Source organism: Nerophis lumbriciformis, linkage group LG30 (genome assembly GCF_033978685.3).
Source record: "Nerophis lumbriciformis linkage group LG30, RoL_Nlum_v2.1, whole genome shotgun sequence".
In the NCBI taxonomy this organism is placed as follows: domain Eukaryota; kingdom Metazoa; phylum Chordata; class Actinopteri; order Syngnathiformes; family Syngnathidae; genus Nerophis; species Nerophis lumbriciformis.
The window spans coordinates 9745218-9762377 of record NC_084577.2 but is presented as its reverse complement, the minus strand read 5'-3'; the positions used below and the strand labels follow the sequence as shown (position 1 = coordinate 9762377).

At 36.6% G+C, this 17160-nt stretch overlaps 1 protein-coding gene across 1 annotated transcript in view; it reads right to left on the bottom strand.

The window, feature by feature from the left end:
- Positions 1 to 12206: 12206 nt before the first annotated feature.
- The window catches only part of nlk2 (nemo-like kinase, type 2), a 77075-nt gene continuing 72121 nt past the window's right edge, over positions 12207 to 17160 (bottom strand). The window contains exon 11 of the mRNA XM_061925511.1: positions 12207 to 15093. Coding sequence (XP_061781495.1) covers positions 15039 to 15093 — 55 coding nt within the window. The 3' untranslated portion in view covers positions 12207 to 15038. The remainder of the gene's footprint in view (positions 15094 to 17160) is intronic.

Sequence of the window (17160 nt, the reverse complement as noted above, 5' to 3'; positions counted from 1 at the left end):
CATTTAAATCTTTATTTCATTTAATTTTGATGATTTGAAGTGGCAACAAATGAAAATCCAAAATTCCGTGTGTCACAAAATTAGAATATTACTTAAGGCTAATACAAAAAAGGGATTTTTAGAAATGTTGGCCAACTGAAAAGTATGAAAATGAAAAATATGAGCATGTACAATACTCAATACTTGGTTGGAGCTCCTTTTGCCTCAATTACTGCGTTAATGCGGCGTGGCATGGAGTCGATGAGTTTCTGGCACTGCTCAGGTGTTATGAGAGCCCAGGTTGCTCTGATAGTGGCCTTCAACTCTTCTGCGTTTTTGGGTCTGGCATTCTGCATCTTCCTTTTCACAATACCCCACAGATTTTCTATGGGGCTAAGGTCAGGGGAGTTGGCGGGCCAATTTAGAACAGAAATACCATGGTCCGTAAACCAGGCACGGGTAGATTTTGCGCTGTGTGCAGGCGCCAAGTCCTGTTGGAACTTGAAATCTCCATCTCCATAGAGCAGGTCAGCAGCAGGAAGCATGAAGTGCTCTAAAACTTGCTGGTAGACGGCTGCGTTGACCCTGGATCTCAGGAAACAGAGTGGACCGACACCAGCAGATGACATGGCACCCCAAACCATCACTGATGGTGGAAACTTTACACTAGACTTCAGGCAACGTGGATCCTGTGCCTCTCCTGTCTTCCTCCAGACTCTGGGACCTCGATTTCCAAAGGAAATGCAAAATTTGCATGGTTGGGTGATGGTTTGGGGTGCCATGTCATCTGCTGGTGTCGGTCCACTCTGTTTCCTGAGATCCAGGGTCATATATATATATATATATATATATATATATATATATATATATATATATACATATTACTAATCAATGTGTCTTACTTGCATACATAATGAATACAATTTTAAAGATCAATTAAAACTACATTGAAAACTGGAAACATTTAATTCCTTGCCTGTTCTAATCATTATTATATATATATATATATATATATATATATATATATATATATATATATATATATATATATATATATATATATATATATATATATATATATATATATATTTGCGCTACTCCCTATCACAAATGCACTTTAAGTGTATTGCCTTAATCTTTTTTTCTTTTCTTTTTTAAGTTAAAAATTCATACTTTAGTTTCTAGGTTTACGTTCATTCAAATTGAAATAATGGAATATTCCACAAGTCACATTGTCCACAGGAAGTTGCATCATTCAGCTCCTCTGTAGGCCAAAAGTAAGTCACTTTTTTCTGCTAAAAACTCACTCCTGTTACTTTAAGTCCCGTCTGCTCAATGGGTCATATTTGGCTTCAAAGGTCTATACAAAAATACAATGAAGTCGCCTGAGAAGGGCAATACACATTTTGAGTGGTTCAATGTGTATTTTCACTTTTAGAGTTGAAAAAATACAGCATTTTAATTGTAGTATTACAATTTTATTACAACAAGCAAACAACACCAAATCGGTGGAATGACTCCCATACTGTATTATCACCATAGACAAAAAGGGCTTCTAAGTTTTTACAATACTCTTGGAAAATGAGTAGAAAACCAATACTTATGCCCTCCGTAATATTTGTTTTTAATATATATATATATCAGTATAATCAACTCAACTCAAAAATGTAAATCACAAGTTAAACAATACTTTGGGATCCAGTCAGTTGCGGCGTTGGCAATCTGAAAAAGGTGTTTACATGTCTCAAATGTATACTAATAATACAGGAATATTGTGTGCATGTCATGTCATGACCATAGTGACCATCTGATCAGGCTGGGCGGAATGATCCAAAAATGGATCATATCCATAACTAAAAGGTTTGACCTTATTGCTTGATTGTCTGTAGCCAAGTTTACAATTTCTTAACCAAAGTTATATTCTGAAATGTGATCGTTGCTTTAGTTTTGGTTACGGTTGACAAAAGCTTATGACAGAAGTATAGTAAACCTAAATTAACAAAAAGGAAACTTTGTACAGTTTAAATTAAAATTTGCGTTTGAAGTGTCAAATCTTTGAGACGGAGTTCTTAAGACAGTTTTCCACAAAAAAACAACCACTACAGTAGGAGGGGGATTCATATGACCCCATTCGTCGTGGTTTACCTGACACATGAAGAAATGGGGGGTACATTAGGAATTATGATTAGGAATGGGGCCACGTGAATCCCTTCCCTACTGTAAATGTTAGCTTAGGGAGCAAAAACATGCTAACAGTCAGGTAAACCTTGGCCCTTTGATGGCAAATGGTGTAATATCAACATTGCGTGAGTAAAAATTTTAATTGAATGCTTAATAGTACAAGAAAGAATCATCAGGAGTAGTTTATTTGATCATATTAGTATAAAAGCTTTATCTCCTTGAACGTACGGAGGTAACAAGCTAAGTTAGATAGCCCAAGAGGTAGAGACCAACAGGTTTGTATACAGGTGCATCTTAATAAATGAGAATGTTGTGCAAAAGTGAATTTATTTCAGGAGTACAATTCCTGTAACTCCCAGGAAGCCTTTGCAGTAATTTGCTGACATTAGTAGTTTACGTTTTCACAATACTCAAATGTTTTACCAGATTCTTTTTTTAATCTTTTATTTGCTGTACTCTATAACCATCAAAACAATTTAGAAATACATTTTTGAAACATTTAATTTTGTGTAGTGAATCTGTATAATAGCTGTTTCTCAAAAGGAACACTTCAGTCAGTACACTATAATAACTGGTTTTCAAGTGAGCACATTTTGACAGTTTAGTGCTGTCCCAAATCGGAAATGACAATCGCAATATTAACCCGCTTCTTCTTCTTGTATTTCTCATTTTGATGGTGGTTAAAAATTTGGATCGCACGTAAATAACCGACACCTTTATTACCCACTTCTTGATTGTGCAACACAACATTTGGTATTCATTTTGCACGCTAGCCCGTACCTCTGCTTCAATTGAGGTGGAGATTACGTCATAAACGTGATTACATCATCATTCTTTGCTTGGTATTGTCCATTGTGGGGATGTAACGATATAAAAGTTTTATATCACGGTCATTATGACCAATTTTTCACGGTTATCATTATTGTTGAATGTGGTAAACAAGTATTTATACACACTGAAAACTTTTTGACCAAGTTTTATTATTGTTTTATTAAAGGAGCCATATGTAATGATTTCATGTCAAGTCATTATTAAATGGCCCTGATATGTCAAAAGGCATTAATAAATAATCTTTTCCAATATCTCAATAAGTGATAACGGTAGTTCAGCCAGGATATGTTCATTTCAAAATTAGATTTACAGCCCTGTTCTCTTGTTATTGTTTTCATTTTGATGCCAATTGACCAATTAAAAAGTCTGTCAGTGTGTCACAGCCAGGTTGCCAAATACACACTGCCATCTACTGCCACTGGTAAAGTTACTAAACATGTCAGACCTTAGTAAATCTAAAATCTCAACTTATTCACAACAAAACCAGGAACAAAACGTGGATTTGTATCGGGGATGCCTTTGAAAGATGGAGAGGATTGAAGGCGGAGAAGATTTTTCATCTGACGCCAAACTTGCTAATTTCCTCCTTGTTAGGTAAGGAAGGCTTTTACGTTTTGTTATTACTTGTAATAAATGGAAATGGACATTTGGTATGTAAACTATATTGTCCAATGCAGTCTATGATCTTGTATAAAAAAGCAAGTATGTTCCTGCAACAAATGCTGAGCATGCTAGCCCGGTCATTGACACATCGACATATAAGCTAATGGGGGAAATATATGCCCGTTAGCCTGTATGTCAATGTGTATTCCAACTGACAGGGCAAAATATATTTTCGACAAATAAAACCTATGTGGATATTGGTAATGTCAGTGCCTATTCCTTTCTCAATATGCTGATACACTGAAGAAATGGGTACGGCTAATTGGGGTTTCTGGTACTGTATGTACATCAAACACATAAGGGGTGGTATTTGCTTGGCACAATATAATGCATTACATGTAATGATTTTCTACTTTGTGTATTGACATGGTAGTAGGCTGTATGATTTATGCGCAACGTGTTTTTTGCGTAACGTGGGTTGACTCATAGAATTGCACTCTGCACTGAAAGATGGTGATGTGCGTACATGGAAGAGAATGCAGTGTGTCAGGTTGGATGCAACATGGAGTTATGCTGAACAAAATGTGGCGGTAATTTTACTGTTGGCCTTAGTTTGCCATCGAAGTAGGCCTATGCGATATATAATATAGTATATATATTTCGATGGTGGTCCGTGCGGTCAAACGAGACATTTTAGCAGGGTAATGCCAACAATCTGTTCCGACTAAAATTTGCCTAATCGACATCAGTAAAATGTGGCATAATTAATCATTAGTAAACCATCTTGCAAGAAGCATAAACAAGAGAAACCTACAGCGTAGGACTCGTCGATGGCCTTTTGAAGTTCCTTGGAGTAGAATTCGGAATCGGCTGCGTATCTGGCAACTTCAGTCATGGAGAGTGGGAAGGGACTACAGAATTTTGACCGTGATTGCATGGCTACATTATTACATATGGCACCTTTAACTAAAATAGATAGACACACAAAATACTTTTTTGGGAGAAAAAAAATATTGTTGTGGCTTCACAAGAGCTATATTATTTTTATTTGAGTGTTTAAATGTTGATCTTTTTCCGTTTTTGATTGAACAATTTAGAATGTTTTTTTAATAAACGCAAATTGGGTGTTCACTTTGCTTCACTTCCGGTTTACGTGACATCACGCGAGTTCACTTACTGCTAAAGACGTCTCCGTTTGTCGTGTATAAATCGAGTTGTTCAGACAGTAATTTATTTATATAGGGTTAGATTGGGGTATGACGTCTCTTTTGTTCATCTTAGCATTTAATCTAGCTAGCAAGATAATGCTAGTCAGTCCCTATGTTTATCAAAGTGGGGTTATCAATCACGTTTTTTCGATAATTTTAATTTAATCAAAGTTTATTCCGGTAATACTAACCGTTTTACCACGTTGATTATCGTTTATCACTACATTCCTAGTCCGTTCCTTTCCGTTACGTAATCAACATCGCGATGATTGAGGGTGGTAAGTGTACAGGACTGCGTACTTTCCTGCATTCAGAAGCGCATGTCGAAAAATCCCCAAACAGAGACAGCCAATAATCTGATTGAATTTCACTTTTGGATTTCAACTACTGAAAAAAACTCACTTTTCCAGCAATAACAAAACAAGGCTTCTCCTACGATATATCTACAACTCTGCTGTATACACACGATACAGTTAACAGGACAGGATTATTTGTCCCTCTATTTACCAACTGCAGGATAAAAAGAAATAAATTATATACAGTCGTATCCAAGATTTAAAAAAAAAATAAAATAACTTCACAGCCTTACAAATGTGCAGGCTAATACAATTTCTATACAGTGGTACATTTTAGGTGGATGCATATACTAGGTTCTGTATTTCACATATATACATTAACATACTTTTAAGGTGTGACAATAAATGCCTGCGCCTTTGGACAAAAGAACAGGATAGAAAATGAAAATAACAAAAATATATTAAATAATTTACTTCAAAGCTCTATTCTGGATACAGTGTACACGTGTGAAGAGAAGCTAGGCAGATCTTAAAAGTCTTCTTACTGTTTAGAAAAATTCAGCAATGTCAGACAGAGGCATCACTTATGCTTATAATATGCTACGTTTTTCCTGTATATGGTGAGCTGGTCAATAGTATGTGGTGATATATTCAAGTATATGTAATAATACCTGTAGATAAATGCTATTGCTGGTTTGCATGTTCATATTGATGGTTTTTTTATACCTATTTTGAATAACCTGATGACAATTGCCAGTTTTACCCACATAAACCATAGAAGAAGGGGTTCAACTGTGTGAAAGGGAAGACTGGATCTGGCCTGTTAAGCTTCCACTCTTCATGGGTTTATTCATAATCAAAAATCGAAATTATCATCCGAATGGCAAAGTGAAAAAGAACAGCTGACCTTCCCAAGCTGACGTTGCATTGTTCTGGTTTTGACTGACAATTGGTTGAGAATGAATGGATGAATGAACAATGCCTCTGCTGGTTGCAGACAAGAAGTTCAGTCTATTTTTACTTGATGGCTTCAAGACACAATTAATCAGTTCAACACTACGGGCAGAATTTGATTAATTATCTTTAATGATTAATTCACCTCTTAGACATGGGGCTATGTAGCGTAACAAATGACATTCAAAATAAGTTATATTTTTGTCTGCCTGTACAAGGTCTATATGAAGAAATTAGGTATGAAAGGAAAAACTTTGATGGTTGATATAAAAATAAAAATGTACATATCTTTGCTACTAGATAAGAGTCAATGAAGTTGCTTGTTTAGTGAGTTTTAGCGAAAGAAGAATGATATTTGCACCGTTGGAAGGGCGAAGTGTTGGCTTTTAAGGTAGGCCAAGTTTGTCCAATTTTTGGAAATATTTATGAAATTAATGGATGGATGGATTACTGACATCCTGGGTCTTGGACCGCTCACCTTATGCATTTTCGGCATTTGTCCATTTAAGTGCTTGTGGTTTGAATTGTTTTCTATCCTGAAATTGGTTAGCTGATGTTCTTCTGGTTTTACAGCAGGGCTATTCAACTAAATTGTTGAAGCTAAGGACCATGGGGCAAGACTTCTCCCTTCACTTTTAGTCTTATTTTGTATATTCCAGGAGAATCAGCTTCCTCTACATTAGACATTTCAGAGTTACAGGAGCGCTTCTTTTGTTTTTAAAGACTGTCTGCAAAAATGCTATTCTCTCAAGTTGTTTTTTAACTTAACTCGGGGGCCACCAGTTGAATAGCCCAAATGATGAAAAAAAGAGGACCTAAAATGGAACCGAGAGCAACACTACTAGTATAAATAAATTAATTGAACAAATGACTACAGACTACAACTGAAGTAAACAAGCTACAGCAACACCTTAGTTACATGAACCACATCACAAAAAATTGTGTTACTTCCAAAAAGTAGAGGACTTAAAGGGGTGCCTCAGTGTTTTACATTTACTAGCAAGGTTAAAATGTCAATGCAAGGATACGCCAATGTGTTTACATCCATCCATTTTCTACCGCTTGTGTTTACTGTGGTCCAAATTCCTCTATATTACAGGAGTACTCTAGTGTTTTCAACTGAACTCTGGGGCCAACATGGTGTCATTCCCAGGCCGGAGTCGGCCCGCCAGTTGAAAAGCCCTATAGCATGTGTACAATAATAGAAGCACTGCGTAGTAGTTTGCATAGCAACACAGCTGCCGATGGTACCGGACAGGGTTTGGGGGATTTAAAAGATTAATTCATATGCTAATACATACTGTGCACAAAATATGAAATCTAAAATTTGTAAAAGGATCAAAATGATCCTATTTGATCAATGGAAAATCTGCTACATGTTTACTTTTTCTTTATTGTCTGTCAAAGAATGATATTGTTGATGTTTTTCTGTTCTCTCCCACAACTTAATTATTCCTTCATATTTTAAGCCAGAGACATGGAAATCAAATGGCTTGATAGCCAGAAAATAAATAATCAAATATATTCTACACAGAAATACAGTGAGCCATGTAAACGAACACAGGAGAAGTCGCTGTGATGTTTAAATGGGACAGAAAGAAATATGCTTAATTTGAGTGGGCGTATTAATATAAGAGGGGCCCCAAATGGAAAACCACATTAGAGCTCCAGAAGTGAAACATCCTTTCAACTCGCACAGTTAATCAGATACTTTTGAATAACACCCTTCTGAAATTGCACAAAACTTTAAAGTGTTAAACTTCTTATTTTACTTTTGTAGCAATTACAGAAAGGCTAACCTTGAAGACAATGTATAGCTTTTTGTCGAGAATAAAGGGAAACTGCACTTTTTTGGGAATTTTTCCAATCAATCACAATCCTTACGTAAGACAAGAACACTTATGTTTTTCTTTTTTCTATTCATTCTAACTAGTAGATAAATGCGAGCAAATGTCTGCTTACAATGGAGCCAATGGGAGTCACTCTATTCTGCCAATAAAGCATATAAAAAAAAACATCCAAACACCTGCATTAATGTTTTATATACACACTCACTACGTTTCCATGCACTAAATTAGACTGATTTCTCAAATAGTTTGTTTCTTTGTATCTTCGCACTTATGTGTGAAGTCCAAGTGTCCATGCACTCTCTCCAATGTGACTATTGGTCATACACCACTGGTAGACGCTATTTCCTTTTAGCACGGTTAAATTAATTCCTTTTGCAGTTGACCTATGATGTCTCACTAGCAATTTGCGGATCCTTACAACTTGTTTTAACTGATGTCCGCTGTAATATTGGCACATACAAATATTACGTCTCTAATGGCTATGCTGATGTTAAATAGCAGACAGCATCAATAAATGATCTTGTATTGCCAGGAATGTATCAGGGCGGATGCAATAAAAGACTGACGGAAGAGTTTTTTCGAAGGAATTTTCTGACAAAAATCATGGAAACAAAACTTTTAAATGTCTTAAAGTTCATCTAAAAGGCTCTGATGGAAGGAGTTTTAAATCCGAAGGAAAAGACCGTTGGTGTCCCGACTGAGATCCAGAGGAAGGTTGCTATTGTTCTGGACTATCTTGCCAGTTGTGCAGAAAGTGATGAAGTTGTCTTGCACAAATGCAGCGTGAAGAGGTTTGTGTACGCTTTATTATTTGTCCTTAATGACCTGCTTCTTTCTATTTCATTTCATTCGTATTTTGTTCGGGAGTCCGAATTAAGCCGGCATTATACATGTCCTTAGCTACCTTCTTAAACAAATCTCTGTTTCTTTTTTTTCTACCATCGACGCACTTGAAAATGTTTTGTTCTTTTGATTTGTGAAGCAAATAAACAGTCTCCTCTTCAATCCAATTATTGAATGATATCTGCTCGGGTTGTTTCCCGCGCCATGAGACGGGCGCATGCGTGATACTAAGGTTCATCTCATGGCGCGCACACCCCGGCCCCTCAAGAGATCTGGTTTCCAATCACATAATCCAGGTGTGTTAGGTCGACTTAAAAAACCGAACACGATCGGATTAAGGTGTTTCCATGGACTGTAAGAGGCTTATTTACAGCCAAACTATTTTAAAAGTCAGACTAATTTAGTGCATGGACTCATACTGACTAAGTATATATCTAATGTAGTAACATGTATATTCATTTTAACATAATATTTACGCATTTTGGTCATTTTAAGCATAGAGCGGCGCAACAAATTCACAAATGCATCACATTGTTCGCTTTTTCCTTTGACAACATTACTGATTACTACTCATTGCTGACGTCATGAGAGCCAACAAACATAAAACATCACTTACTGTACAATGTCAGCTCGCACGGAGATGCCGACTATTCGAATGTTGATGTATTCAAGTTTAGATGAAGAATGACTTTTAATCCTCGCAAAGAAAGAAGGGGGGTGGAACAAAATGTTACCAAAGTGTACCAACTTCTCAGTTTATGTCCACATTATTTTACTATCCAAGTAAGAGGCATTGTTTATAATCGAGAATACATTTTCACGAGCTCCGAGGCGAGAAAACAGCTCACCAGCTGATGCATGATGTTAATACAGCAGCATAAGGAAGTTACCTCTCTGTGATCAATGTGGCGATAAATGTAGGTATTTAACATAAGTGCTTATAATAACAATATCGCTAATACTTGGTTAATATTCAGGTCACGAAATAATGTAAATAATAATGTAAATGGAGTATTGTTAGCGCTTTTTGGATTTTTATTTATTGGGTTTTATGGTCAAAATAGATGCAATGATGTCATAGCTCCCATTGGTTCTATTGTAAGAGCACTTTTATTGATGTTTATTTTACCAGTTTGAATGCATAAAAAAACAATTCTTGGCTCTTATAAGGATTGTGAATTATGGCCAAAAAAAAAAAAAGTGCACCAAAATGTACAGAGCAGCGAAGAGTAGTCAAGGATCAAAATACGTGCTGAGCACAAAACATGTTGGCAGGTCTGCAATTGCTCATCAAGCACTGGTGGATTTTGCATTACTTGCTGTTCGAGGCAAAGTTTTATTGTCACATTTAATAGTAACAGTGGTTAACTTATGGCTGTTCAAATGTTAAGTTTAAAGACTGCCTGTACCACAAGGATGTAACATTAAAAGTGGTCATGATCAGATTTTTTGGTACAGAGGTGCATGGGAAGTGTGCCTCACATAACGCGTCTACTGGATAAGTAAATACAAAATACAGAGCAGCCCAGCCTTTGGTTAGCGAAAGCGACAAGGAGAAGTCAGATCTTATAAAAACCCTCTTCTGTCATTTATGTGGATAAAAAGAAAACGATGTGAGGGTGAACTGCAAACCACTATTCAACCATGTGGTGTATTATATTAGGGGCATCCCGATTAGATATTGAATTTGGTCCGATACCAGCAAAAAACAAGTATCGCATTACATAATAAGCACACAAGGTTGGTCTTTTATTTTATTTTATTTTAGAGAAGTCATTTAAAAAAGATAGTAGGCTGTAGGCTACAATGAGCTAGCAGTTTAGCACACGATAGCAAATAAGCTAGACATATGTACAGTGTTGGGACTAACGCGTTACAAAGTAACGCCGTTAGTTTCGGCGGTAACTAGTAATCTAACGCGTTATTTTTTATTTTCAGTAACTCAGTTACCGTTACTACATGATGTGTTACTGCGTTATTTTACGTTACTTTTTATGTAGTATAAAGTGTGTTTTATCGGAGCGCTGCTGTGTCATCGTTCTGATTCTTCTTGTGTCACAAGCCGGAGAAGAGAGAGAGACATGCGCTCTGTGTGGGTGGGTGTGCGTGTGAGTGTGGAGAGGGGGGGGGGGGGGGCGTGTCTGATCATGGCGGAGCCAGAAGTCGAGTTTGCTAACATGGAGATATTTTCACTACTTTTCTTTTGTCGAGCACAAAGAAAAGAACATTTTAGTTAAATGTAAATTGTGCTTTGGATCAAAGATCCCATCTACTGCCCAAAACAGCAATTCAAATCTGCTGAAACAAGCTACATAAGCAACATGCTTCGACGAAGCTAGTAAAGAGAGATAGAGATTCTGATGCCACTTCACCTCCACCACTTAAGGATTAACTCTGCCTCTTCTCATCATTCACCGCTGAAGGTACACACACTCTGTCAATCAATGTTCCCTCTAATTGTTCATGTGTGTGAGCAAACGCAAAAACTCCCTGAGCATTGAGTGGAGCCCATGTGAGCAACTTTAGAAGTGCACACTGTGGCTACACCAGCAGCACACCTGTCCCAAATCTGACTAAATAACAAGTTCAATCTCCATCCATCCATCCATTTTCTACCGCTTGTCCCTTTCGGGGTCGCTGGAGCCTATCTCAGCTGCATTCGGGCGGAAGGCAGCGTACACCCTGGACAAGTCCCCACCTCATCACAGGGCCAACACAGATAGACAGACAACATTCTCTTATTATTATAATCAAATGATAGCAGTCATTTCCATTTCCAATATAAGTGTTTAGGCCCACTTACAATGACAATAACAACAAATATTGTTTTTCATGAACTGTGTACTTGTATTGTTTGTCTGGGTGGAGGTCCTGCTTTGGAAATAATTGGTACCCCTTTCAGACATTGCATTTAGTTCCCATTAAAACATTCACATGTTGCACAATGAGATATAAGCAGGGGATCATGTGTACATTCCTGCAACTTCCTGTTTGTAAAAAATATATTTTTATTAGTATTTATTTAATATACTAACAGCATTTAATGATTAATATTTATAAATTAAGATTCCTAATAAATGACACTAGAATTAGCACACATTTGATTGGTAAATCATAGTGTAACGACCTGGAATTACACTTTATGTGTGGTGTTGGAGTTGTCCGACTTTTTGTGTGGCTGTAAACGCATCACTGGCTCAGTGCCATATGTGCAAGTGTTGGCGCACGTGAGAAAGAGCGAGCGGCAGCTGTTGATAAAACAAAGTTACTTTTGGTCTGGTTTGTACTGCAGAAAATGACCACTTTTGCTAGATATCATTTTTTTACTAATGTTTTGGTGATGTGTTTATGGCCGACAATAAAGAGTTTTGCTCAGTAAAGTGATGGATGGAATTCATGTCCTCAAAGCGTCTCGACAGACGTTACAATATTTGAACAATGACGAAAACGGTTTTCTCTGTCGTGTCGAAAATTGTTATGCGCTTATTTTTTTATTTGATTTTGTGCGTGGCATAGATTTGCCGTGCGCAGAGGACGCTTGAGCAGTGCACAATTGCACAGGCGCGCTCCTGAGAGGGAACGTTGCTGTCAATTCTCTTATATACTCTTTCATTCTAGACTTCTAGAGTGTTTGATTATCACATCACTCTAAATGTATAGACTATAAAGTTCACAAACATAAAGAGGGATCCTAGTGGGCCAGGCCAATTTTTCCTTATCTCTAAACTAAAACTGGGGAAATGTGGAGAGTCTTCTGGGCTTCAGACATGATTTTGTATCAGAATTACTTGAGGAAGAAAATGCCTGGTTAGGCTTTGTGTATGTAGTGTGTGCCTTTCTTGGTTTACATCTATGCTGTTATTATGCTGTTTGTTACTTATGTACGTTATGTTGCAGCTATTTAAAATAGTTTTGTCAATTTGTTCTGGCCAGAAACAAATTGGTCTTTGTAACATATCTTTGTCTTTGTGTGTTGTATGTAGACCACATTGCTTAGCAGAGTTCAGTGATGCAAATGCGTGTCAAGTTGATCAACACATTGTATTATTCTCCAGTGCAATAACAGTACTGAAATGAAGGCTAAAAGGGCATTAATGGGAGCTCTAAAAAAAAAAAAAAAGACAAAAAGAAGTAACTAAATAGTTACTTTTCACAGTAACGCATTACTTTTTGGTGTAAGAAACTGAGTTAGTAACTGAGTAACTTTTTAAATGAAGTAACTAGTAACTGTAACTAGTTACTGCTTTTCAGTAACTAACCCAACACTGCATATGTATTAGGTGTCCTTAATTGAGCAATATTGCAGCCTAAAACAATTTTATGTTCATATTAAATAAAATAATATTATAATTAAATTATTAGATAATTATATTTGCATATTATTTATAGAGACAAAGTCTCCAAAGCAGAACCGTATAACAAAGTATCCAGTAATAAACGTGTCCGTATCATTAAACTTACTGCATCATGACTTAACTTAATAAACTATTGTGGCCCACAGGTGTCACAAAAAACAATTACTGTACCACGTCACTTCAACTTAAAGACAGCATACGTTTATTCTAGACGTTTAATAATAAATAGGTTGGTGTTTTCATACTTACATTGTTCTGAGTAATATCACTTGGTCAAACTTTTTTTTTTTACATTCCACACTACAAAATAAAAGTATGTATGATTCGTGCTGATATCGTATTGAATCAATATCGGTACCAGCTAATACGTAAGGCTCCAATATGATAATGGTATCGGAAGTGAAAAGTATTATCGGCACACTACTATTAAATAATTTAAATTAAAATTTTTGTATTTGAATTTTTTATTAGATCATTAAAATTATTGGAGCATTACCTGTTTTATTAGGTCCAATTTTAAATATAATTCACAAAAAAACTAAGTCGTTTTTCAATGCATTAACTAGACCATGACCTTAAAAAAATTTGGCGTACCGTACCCCTACCTTACAATTAATGTTTTATGATTGCAACGAATAGAATATTGAACTAACCAATAGGTTTGGAAAAAATGTATGGGTTTAAAGTACGATACAATGTTTATATGGGGGTTAGCTGCCCCTTTCCCTTACTGCTTCATTGTAAATGACATACTTTTCAAAAGACCCCAGTGTGTAAGTTCCAAATCTGACAATGATATTTGCATATTTCAGCCATGTTGCTTCTTCCAACCAGCCAATTCCCCATTTAACATTACACTCTATGGCGCGAGCACGGGCACATATAAATGTGACCATAACAGGTCATTTACAAGGAAAAACTGATTTCTTCAGCAAAAACAGCGTGAGCAAGGTGAGCTTGCACTGTAATTTTTTTGTCAACTGGAAAACTACTAAAATTACTACGCTTACTATTGTCAGGTTATACCTAAGAATTCTAGACAATGTTTTTTTTGTTTTTTATTTTAAATGCAGCTGCTGGTTAGGTAAAAATATTTGCAAATATTATCTAATAAACTGCATGCAATTCAGCATGCTTATATTTGTGGTATTAATGTGAAGCTTCATACTTTTTAAAATCAATAACTACATTCCTGTATGCTCGTCCACTTTTGTGGGTATATGCAAGCGTTGCCATAATTAGAATTTCCTTAAATACATTTTATTCTGAATATAGATACATTACAAATAATGAGGTTTATGACTACACTGCGTGAAACATTTCAACAACTTTTAAAATTGGCATAATTACCAGAAACACGCCCTCTTTGTGCATGAACTGAATCTTTGGCAAAAAGAAATGACAAAGAGTGTGATGGAACACAGTTAATATGACATAACCAAGAAAATTGGAGGGAGCCTGAGGTTTCTAAATCTGATGATGCAACTATAATCGATGGCCTAAATATCAAGTTGAATTGGGTTTAATGCTGATTTTGTAATCTAACAGTTCAGAAGGGAAGACAGCTGTCGTCGTACTAACCAATTACAGGGGGAAAAGTCATAATCACAGCTTGTGAAAAATTTTAAATATATACATGAAAGCAAATATATTTCATTATGGCGCTGTGTAAAGATGATAACGTTATCCTATTGAGTATTTGTCACATACATTTCCATCTTTGTATTACACCCACAAAAAGCAGATAGTGGATGTTTTTGTGTTGTTGTTTTTTTAAATCTTTTTTTTTATCATATTTGAGCATACAATCAGTAGATGTCAACGAGAAGTCATGCTTTTCCAGTGAAATGCTACACAGATGACTGATGACATTGAGACGCTTTCATGATTCCATATTAGCAGCTTCTCGGGCAAAGATGATCACACTCACAACAGCAGCTATTCCCACACCAGTGGAGAAGGAGGCATTTCAGAGGGTTGTGCCACTGTGGAACTGAGAGAGAAAGTGCATTAGGTGTATACAAGTCTATTACACAAACATTAGGGGTTCACAATAAATATCGGACGATTTATTATTGATTACGATTATTGATGACACTGGAAATGTATGAGTACAGTTTGAATTATTTTTACCTCCAGTTGTGCACAAACTACAGTTTAATGTAAATTAAAACAATACATACAAAGAATGAATCCATATCAGTCTTGATAAGCAGGAGGTTATTGGTATCAGCTTGAAAAAAAGATTTGCAATGGTAGATTGACAGTATTGACCTGGATACAAGACAGTATACAAACCAAAATAGCATTCAAGTGAACCGCACCGCACCAGAGTTGACTTGCAGTCTGAGTTACCACACTTACTATAAAAAAAAGAATCCAATTACTGAGTACTCCTTCAAAAAGTAACTTACTTACTTGACTGTTTACTTTATTTTTATAAATAACTAAGTTAGATTACAATTTACTTTTATTAGTTACTTTCGGCAGTAATTAAAAAAAAAAAAGTATTTTATTTATATACAGTACAGGCCAAAAGTTTGGACACACCTTCTCATTCACAACACAACTGATGGTCCCAACCACATTGATAAAGCAAGAAATTCCACTAATCAACCCTGATAGGGCACACATGTGAAGTGAAAACCATTTCAGGTGACTACTACTATTCTCATTGAGAGAATGCCAACAGTGTGCAAAACAGTAATCAGAGCAAAAGGTGGCTATTTTGAAGAAACTAAAATATAAAATATGTGTTTAGTTATTTCACCTTTGTTAACTCCACATGTGTTCATTCATAGTTTTGATGCCTTCAGTGACAATCTACAATGTAAATAGTCATGAAAATAAAGAAAACGCATTGAATGAGAAGGTGTGTCCAAACTTTTGGCCTGTACTGAATATTTATACATATTTACATATACAGGTAAAAGCCAGTAAATTAGAATATTTTGAAAAACTTGATTTATTTCTGTAATTGCATTCAAAAGGTGTAACTTGTACATTATATTTATTCATTGCACACAGACTGATGCATTTAAATCTTTATTTCATTTAATTTTGATGATTTGAAGTGGCAACAAATGAAAATCCAAAATTCCGTGTGTCACAAAATTAGAATATTACTTAAGGCTAATACAAAAAAGGGATTTTTAGAAATGTTGGCCAACTGAAAAGTATGAAAATGAAAAATATGAGCATGTACAATACTCAATACTTGGTTGGAGCTCCTTTTGCCTCAATTACTGCGTTAATGCGGCGTGGCATGGAGTCGATGAGTTTCTGGCACTGCTCAGGTGTTATGAGAGCCCAGGTTGCTCTGATAGTGGCCTTCAACTCTTCTGCGTTTTTGGGTCTGGCATTCTGCATCTTCCTTTTCACAATACCCCACAGATTTTCTATGGGGCTAAGGTCAGGGGAGTTGGCGGGCCAATTTAGAACAGAAATACCATGGTCCGTAAACCAGGCACGGGTAGATTTTGCGCTGTGTGCAGACGCCAAGTACTGTTGGAACTTGAAATGTCCATCTCCATAGAGCAGGTCAGCAGCAGGAAGCATGAAGTGCTCTAAAACTTGCTGGTAGACGGCTGCGTTGACCCTGGATCTCAGGAAACAGAGTGGACCGACACCAGCAGATGACATGGCACCCCAAACCATCACTGATGGTGGAAACTTTACACTAGACTTCAGGCAACGTGGATCCTGTGCCTCTCCTGTCTTCCTCCAGACTCTGGGACCTCGATTTCCAAAGGAAATGCAAAATTTGCATGGTTGGGTGATGGTTTGGGGTGCCATGTCATCTGCTGGTGTCGGTCCACTCTGTTTCCTGAGATCCAGGGTCAACGCAGCCGTCTACCAGCAAGTTTTAGAGCACTTCATGCTTCCTGCTGCTGACCTGCTCTATGGAGATGGAGATTTCAAGTTCCAACAGGACTTGGCGCCTGCACACAGCGCAAAATCTACCCGTGCCTGGTTTACGGACCATGGTATTTCTGTTCTAAATTGGCCCGCCAACTCCCCTGACCTTAGCCCCATAGAAAATCTGTGGGGTATTGTGAAA